Source organism: Silene latifolia, chromosome X (genome assembly GCF_048544455.1).
Source record: "Silene latifolia isolate original U9 population chromosome X, ASM4854445v1, whole genome shotgun sequence".
NCBI classification, from domain to species: domain Eukaryota; kingdom Viridiplantae; phylum Streptophyta; class Magnoliopsida; order Caryophyllales; family Caryophyllaceae; genus Silene; species Silene latifolia.
In genome coordinates this window covers 278,902,273-278,910,173 of record NC_133537.1, presented here as the reverse complement: position 1 = coordinate 278,910,173, position 7,901 = coordinate 278,902,273, and the positions used below count along the sequence as shown (strand labels likewise).

Genomic DNA, 7,901 nt, shown 5'->3' with positions numbered 1-7,901 from the left:
CCAAATGAAAAGAAGCAGAATCATCCTCCCAGGTTAGAGAAACCCATGTTATATCTTTCATTAAATGCAATATCATATGCAGGTTTGGCATTCCATATGAGATTATATGTGATAAAGGCTCTCAATTTTTTGGAAATAAGACATAAACTTTTTGTGCTAGGTAGAATATCTCACTGCAGAAGTCTACTCCCAGGAACCCCCAGTCCAACGGACAAGCCAAATCCAGCAATAAGATTATTGTGGAAAAACTAAAAAAGAAGCTGGAGGAGAGAAGGGGCAAATGGGCAGAGGAGCTACCTCTGGTCCTCTGGACAGACAGAACCACACCTAAGGTCGCAACAGGACAAACACCTTTTAGCCTGGTGTTTGGAGGTGAAGCAGTCATTCCGTCCAAGGTAAAGGTCCTAACCAACAGGTACGGATGCATAACAGAAGACCGGAACTAGGTGGAAATGGCAAGAAGTCTAGACACGGTAGACGAGCTCAGAACCAGCGCCCAGATCAGGATGGCTTCGTATCGACAAACAGTGGCCAAGAGCTATAACAAGAATGTAAAGGTAAGAACCCTGCAGGTAGGAGACCGGTCCTGAAAAAAGTCTTCCAGAATACCAAGAACCGGCAAGCAGGAAAATTCGCCTACAACTGGGAGGGGCCGTACAAAGTAGAAAGCATAGTCGGAAATGGAGCATACCGACTCATTACTATAGAAGGACAAATGGTTCCCTGATCCTGGAACATCATCCACTTGAAAAAGTATTTCACCTAAGCGACCAGCATGGTCAAAAACTGGGTACTCAGTCTACTAGATGCAACTCCGCCAGGTTCTAAATTTTGCCTTAAACGTTCTCTGGCTCTGAAAAAGTTTCCTACATATATTTTGGAATGCAAAGGCCCTTTCGTTTTAGATGATCTTTCGTTTTAGCGTTAGAAACTTTATTTTCAAACGTTCATCGATGTTAATGCTTTAAATATTCGGATTCTTTTTCACAAAGTTAGTATAAAAATTATTATTATTTAAAATGTTCATTCAAATAAATGGCTATTTGAATAAAAGTGCAAACTAATCTGGTGGATCTTGCATTTATTACAGAAGGCGTGTGTCCGTGGCTAAGCACGTACAATCAAGACAACTAGTCTCTCGCGCTGTATTAGCACCCACGCAAGCCTGGCTCCTCCGACTGAGTGGACAAACGAGATCCCAGAGCCCGCAATCAAACAGCAATGGCCAAACATACAGCGTAAAAAGTGCATGCACAAATCAAAAGTACACTAGAAATGGTACGACACAAATTAAGTATTCCTACAGCATAAATACTGCATTTAGATGTAATGCATAAAAGTCCGTCAGAATGACAAAATACATCTGGTCCTCTGAATAAGACCAAAGTACACCGAATTATTTATCAAAAATTAAACAAAATACTACGCCCCGCAGGGACAAATACTAGCTAAAAAGCAAAATAAGTTTCAACTGCAGGAAACTACCACTACTCCAGGTCAATATGCTCTACAATCTCAGAAGCAGCAGTCTGAGTACCAGGAGCAACCGAAGTCACATCTTCCTCAGCAGGTGGGACAACTGTAGGTTCTTCGGCATCCCCCCCCCCCCCCGTAAAGGCCTCTTCTCTAACATTGATCTAGGGCCAGGAAGCAACATCTGGTCAAGATAATCTAAGTTTCTTGTGGATCTGAACTTGTCGAAATTCCATGGGAGCCTAAGTACTACCTCGGGAAGAACACCAACAACAATAGATCCAGGTGCAAAGTTAGACCTAGAAATAGGAGTACTCCCAGAAGCAGAAAACAGAGCCAAAGTGTGGAGCAGACCCAGGGATAGGGGGCGTTGTTCCAAGTGGAGCAATCTCGATAGAAGTAGACTTTGTGGCCGAGTCAATAACAGGCCTCTTTCTGATGCTGGCTCTAGAGGCAGAAGCAGAGTCTGCCTTTTAATTCTCAGCAGGCTTAGGAGGACCCCCAGCGGTCTTCTTCCTCTTCTGAGGCAGAATTATTTCCAAAGTAACCTTGGGCTTAATTAGCAGATCCCGGAAGATGGTGAATTTTCGAGCAGCAGCAGCTTTTTCCTGCAGAATGGCAATAGAGGTTCCAGTAGAATGGCAGCAGCATCCAAAACCTGAAGGACTAATTTCCCTCATCACCTTGAAGCCGAGAAGGAAATTGGGGGCAATTGTTAGGGACAAAAATTACAATTTTATTAGATAGACGACGTGGCAAGCATCTATTTGAGAGAATAAAAAAGATGGGATGGATGACGTGGACAAATGAAGGCCATCAGATTAGTCAAACCAAAAAGAGTCCACATGCGTCTTATTTTACAAGCTAGGAGCAAATAAAAGCAATTATACTCCCTATTAAATGGGTTATGGCAGTTACAAATCTGGAACAGGAACTTGGACGCGGATGCAGGAGAAGCAATATGGAGATTGGAGCATTCAATGGAAAAAGTCAATAACGGCTAGTCTTAGGGGGAGCATTTAGTGGAGAATTTAAAGGAGCATTTAATGGGGCGTTGAATGGGTCAAGCAACTATATCCTATTCTGGTGTAACCGACGCAGGATTTCAGGAGCAAAAGCAGGGAGGATTTTGTGACTCAAACCCTAGCAATCAACCACTATATAAAGGAGAGAAAAAGCAAACTAATGGGGATCTCATTCCACACACCAACACTCTCACACTCAACATCCCGTCTTTATTAAGCAATATCCCGCTAGTAAATTAATCCTTGTATTTCCTTACTTGCATAATACCGTATCGATTATAGTGCCAAATTGGTGGGATTCCGACTCCCGACGCAGTTGTTCCCACATGGGGTTTTCCGCGTCACCAAAACTCCGCGTGTCAATCTTTTATTTCGTTGCTCTTTCGCTCGTTAAATTCGTTGCATTCATTCTGTCATCGGCCATAGATCGATCATTTTCACTCACTAATTAAATTAATAAATCGGTAAATTTTTTACCCAAACAGTGACGATGTGGTACTTTTTTACATTTGTGTGATTGGCTGCAGTTATAGCAGATTGCGAAAAGGTAGGGTTTACTCTACTTATTTGACTGTGTAAATATTATAAGATGACATGGTTGGTTGATTGGCATGATTATTGTTATTGTTAATTGGAATTGGTTTGTTTACGTTGATATTGTGGATTGATTGTTTGTTTGTCTGTGGTTCGCGAAGTGCACCCTCGCGTGAGTGGAGTCACTTGCGGGAGTGGCTTCACGCCCTTGATTCGCCCCTTGTGGTTCACGTCACAAGGGGGATGTGCACATTAATGAACATGGGTTATTCGCTCTATGGTGTTGACCGGGGCTTGGGTGGTACGGCTGCGGTCCCTACTGGTGGCGGGGAATATCTGTTGTGATGGGTATTTTGGCAGGGCTACACACTTTAGTGTGTAGTCAGATGATTGGAGAGGAGATGGAGTTGGAGTAATGTGATTGTGTAATTGGATGTTGTTGATTTTTTTTTTTTGGTGAAAGGTTAGCATTCCATTAAAATCAATGAACAAACTATTACAAACTACCAACTAATGGTACAATTTGAAGGATATGGATGATTATAATTAGGAGCTAATCATAATTATCCACGCCTTATCACTTAAGGACATTACATTTTGAAGCCAAGACATACATCTAATTTTCATCATGCTAATAATATCAGGGACTACCCTATCTGGATGAGCTAGGGCTCCATCAACAAGTACTTTGTTACGCTGAATCCAAACCATATAGTATGCAGCCTGAATCCAAGCAAATAGTAACCTTATTTTTAATCTTTGACCAAGGCTTGCTATGAACCCATCGCAAGATAGCAGTTGAGGGAAATCGAATGGAGAGCTTTACACTGATCATCCCAAGAATTCTTCTGATGTAATGGCACTGGTGAAAAAGATGTATATGAGTCTCAACATCCAAACCACACACCAAGCACACATCATCGTGACAAATACCCAGCTGAAACAATTTATCCTTCAAACACAGGGCCTCTCTTGTAATCAACCAATTAATGAAAGTGTGTTTAGGCACACTCCAGGGATTCCAAATATACTTGTACCAAGGAACCAGATGATAATGGTTCATGATCAAATCATATCCACTGGATAAAGAATACCTAGCAGAGTTAGTATTCCACAAACCAGCATTAAAAACCAAAGGGAATCTGTTTTTGATTTTGTAGATAAACTTCCAACTCTAAGCCACATCTGGTTTAGGGGAGTAAGAAGACCAAGGACTACCCTTAATGTAAATGTGGTTGACCCATCTAACCCAAAGAGCATCAGGTTTTGATTAGATCCACCAAACAAGTTTGCCAACCGTAGCTGCATTCCAGTAATAAATGTTCCTAACACCAAGACCTCCTTCACATTTAGGTACACTCAAGTTTTCCCAGCTTACTGGAGGTGACCTCAAGTATTCTGTGGAACTATCCTTCTGAGCACACCCTTAGGAATTACAAAAATAGTAGCCCAATAGCTATACAAAGAAGTCAACACGACATTTACCAAGGTTAGCCTGCCACAATAAGAAAGTTTTTTTGCACTAAACCCTCTGATTCTGGCTGTAACCTTGTCAATTAAGATAGCACAGTGTTTGTGAGAGATCCTGCCAGAGACAATAGGTACACCTAGATATTTGAAAGGCAAGGTACCTTCCACAAACCCAGACACCTCAATGACATCAGCCTTCACAGAATGATGAACTCCATTAAAATAAATATTAGATTTCACAGAATTCATTTGCAAACCAGTAGCTATAGAGAAGGTAGCAAAAGCTCTCAAAAGAATCATGATTGAATGGATATCACTTTTAGAAAAGAGAAGTAAATCATTAGCAAATAGAAGGTGGGATAATTGAAGACTACCATAGAAGGGATGGAATTTGAAGGACATTGTGGTGGTTATATAGTCTAAAAATCCTACTTAAATACTCCATAGTGATAGTGAAAAGAAGAGGGGAGAGGGGGTCCCCCTGCCTCAAACCTTTGGCCCCCTTTAAAATACCCAAAATTCATGCCATTCAAGACTAAGGAGTAAGAGGCAGTCCTTACACAAGTCATCACTAACTGAATAAAAGGAGGAGGGAAATGCAAAGCATCAAGTATTTGTTCCAAAAAGCTCCAATTCACAGAGTCATAAGCCTTCTTGAGGTCAACCTTCATCAAGCATCTAGGTGACACATATTTCATATTATAGAGCCTCACAAGATCTTGTCAGATTAAAATGTTCTCAATGATTATCCTACCTTTCACAAACCCTCCTTGGTTAGGGCTTATAATATCAGGAAGAATTTTGGACAATCTAGAGGCAAGGATTTTTGAAATAACCTTGTAAATAACATTACAACAGGCAATAGGCCGATATTGAGTAACATTTTGGGAGAGGTCAACTTTAGGAAGGAGAGTAATGAAGGTATGGTTCACCTGCTGAAGCAATTTCCCATTGGCAAAAAAGTCAAGCACAACAAAACACACCTCATCCCCAATAATAGACCAAGAGTCTTTGAAGAATGCACTTGAAAAACCATCAGGGCCAGGAGCCTTGTGGTTTGAGTTTTAAAAAATAGCATTCTTGACCTCACTTTTACTACAGGTTGCATCAAAATATCCCAATGCTCAGGAGTACATACCTTACCCAGCTGGACCACAGGGACACCAACAGGGGTGGTAGTAGCAGTAGTTCCAAGCAATTGGTGATAATAGCTGAGGAAAGCTTGCTGGATTTTATCCCCATCAGTATGCGTATGCCCCTCAATATTAGTGATCCTGAAAATTTTAGATTGGACATGTCTATTCTTCAGGACACTATGAAAATATTTGGTATTATTGTCCCCTTGATTAACCCATGTTGCCTTAGATTTCTGAAGGAGGAAGCTATCAGAGGCAGTTTGAAGATCTCTGTAAGTTTTAAGGGCTTCTCTTTCCTGATCAATAAGAGCAGAATCAGTAGGGTTCATATGCAAAGCAGTTTAAATGGTATCCAAGTCCTTCCAAGCATGAATTGTGCTATTTTCAATGTCAGCAAACAAATGCTTGTTCAAATTTTTCAAAGGTTGCTTTAAACTCTTCAATTTTATGACTACTTGAAACATTTTGGTACCCTGTCACTGAATATTCCATATTTGTTGAACACAGGGTAAGAATTCAGGGACTTTACTCCACATGTTAAAAAAATTGAAACTCTTTCTCCCAGTAAAAGAGGTGGTAGAATCATGAATAATACAAGGAGAATGGTCAAAATATCCTTCATTGAAAAAATTAGCATATGCAACAGTTCTGGCCTGAAGCCCTTCTTGATTTACCAACACTCTATCCAGACGAGAATAAACCCTAGTAGATGGATCCTGCTTATTGTTCCAGGTGTAAAAGGAGCCAGTAGCAGGACTATCTATTAAGGCACAGTGATCAACACAAGCTTGAAAGTCTTCAATTTCCTCTATAGTAGTTTGACCCCCAAGTCTTTCAGTTGGGGTAAGCACACAATTAAAATCTCCACATAATAACAAAGGACCAGTAATGTTAGCAGCATAAGTAGAAACATCAGACCAGAAATCCTTCCTAGCAATGGTGTCATTGAATGCATAAACCATAGTACAATGAAATTGAAAGGCAGTGTTTATCTAAGTAATTTTCATATGAATTGCTTGAGCACTATAATGAAGAAAATTAACATTATAAATGTTTGGTTTCAATAGCACCCATATTCTTCCTCCAGGATGGCAAGAGGTATTGGTAGAAATAGACCAGCCATCACACATATTATTTCTTATAGCATTTAGAGACAAAGGCTTTACCTTTGTCTCAAGGAGACCAAACAAACTTACCTGATGAGAATGTAAGAACCACTTAATATGTTTTTGCTTAGATAAGTTGTTTCGTCCCCTAATATTCCAAAAACTAAGGCTATGCTTTACTCCCAGGTGGGAGTAATGCACTGCCATTCGTACCAATACAAACTTTAGGGGTAACATTGTTCAAAGCATCAATAAATGTATACTCCCTAAAATTGGATGAAGATTTCCCAGCAACAATGATGTCCCTCCTACTAATATCAAGAGGTTTGGCAGGGGTGTTTGCTTGTTGATATGTTCCATTTTATTCCATGTCACCTGTAGCTTATGCTGAACTTCCTCTGGAGTTTTAGCCGTACCAGAGGGGCCAGCAGACCCAACTATATGGGAAACAGGCTTTGGTGTGGGCAAAGGAACAGGCTGTATGACAGAGTCATTCCCAATATGAGAAACAGGTTGAGACACAGCCTTAGCCATAACAGGTTTCTTTTGGACCCATTTCTGTTGTGGTTGAGCAGCAGGTTTCTGAGGTTTTGGTTTTGGCTTCCTGCAATGCTCACTAGCATGACCAGTTCCTCCACAAACACCACACAGAATGGGTTTCCATTCACATTCAATAGCCTGCTTAACAACATGACCATCCTCATCCAAAAATTTAACAAAATCAGGTAAGTTTTCACCAAAAGGAACTTCCAGTGAAACTCTAGCAAAACCTAACCTTGTTTTCCCTTCAGTGGATGGGTCACTTCTTAAAAATTTACCTCTCAAGCCAGCAATTCGAGGTAAATATTTACCCCAGTATTTCAAAGGAAGGTCCAGTATTCTTACCCACATAGGTACCTTCTTCACATCATCCTTGTTAAGTTGAGCATTAGAATCCCAACTTCTAACTATAAGTGGCTTATTATCAAACAAATAATGCCCTTGCTTAAGCACAACCAACTTACTAGCCTCAGAAGTAAAACGAACCAAAAAAATACCATTTGGCAAGAAGGATACCTTGTCAATTGGATAGTTTGCCCAGATTCGTCGAACAAAACCTTCAATGATTTCCCAGGGTGGATTTGCCCCCAGAATGAAGCAATACACAGAAGATTTCC

The 7,901-nt window shown here is 40.5% G+C and overlaps 1 protein-coding gene across 1 annotated transcript; it reads right to left on the bottom strand.

The window, feature by feature from the left end:
• Positions 1–1,487: 1,487 nt before the first annotated feature.
• LOC141620178 (uncharacterized) lies at positions 1,488–6,600 on the bottom strand. The gene is made up of 10 exons (XM_074437115.1): positions 6,234–6,600; positions 6,038–6,117; positions 5,641–5,934; positions 5,268–5,551; positions 4,995–5,180; positions 4,664–4,818; positions 4,330–4,457; positions 3,627–3,755; positions 2,022–2,081; positions 1,488–1,637 (listed from the first exon to the last, which is right to left on the bottom strand). Exons 1-10 carry the CDS (start codon positions 6,598–6,600, stop codon positions 1,488–1,490), a joined length of 1,833 nt encoding a protein of 610 aa, XP_074293216.1.
• Positions 6,601–7,901: the final 1,301 nt, after the last annotated feature.

What these genes read in the sequence shown, in the direction of transcription:
- LOC141620178 (XM_074437115.1), bottom strand. Translation starts at nt 6,600, where the DNA reads ATGGTTTATGCATTCAATGACACCATTGCTAGGAAGGATTTCTGGTCT. An exon ending in AAAAATTTGAACAAGCATTT is followed by an intron (nt 5,935 to 6,037) that starts GTTTGCTGACAT and finishes CTTATTGATCAG; the next exon opens with GAAAGAGAAGCCCTTAAAAC. An exon ending in GGTGTCTGGGTTTGTGGAAG is followed by an intron (nt 4,458 to 4,663) that starts GTACCTTGCCTT and finishes GTAATTCCTAAG; the next exon opens with GGTGTGCTCAGAAGGATAGT.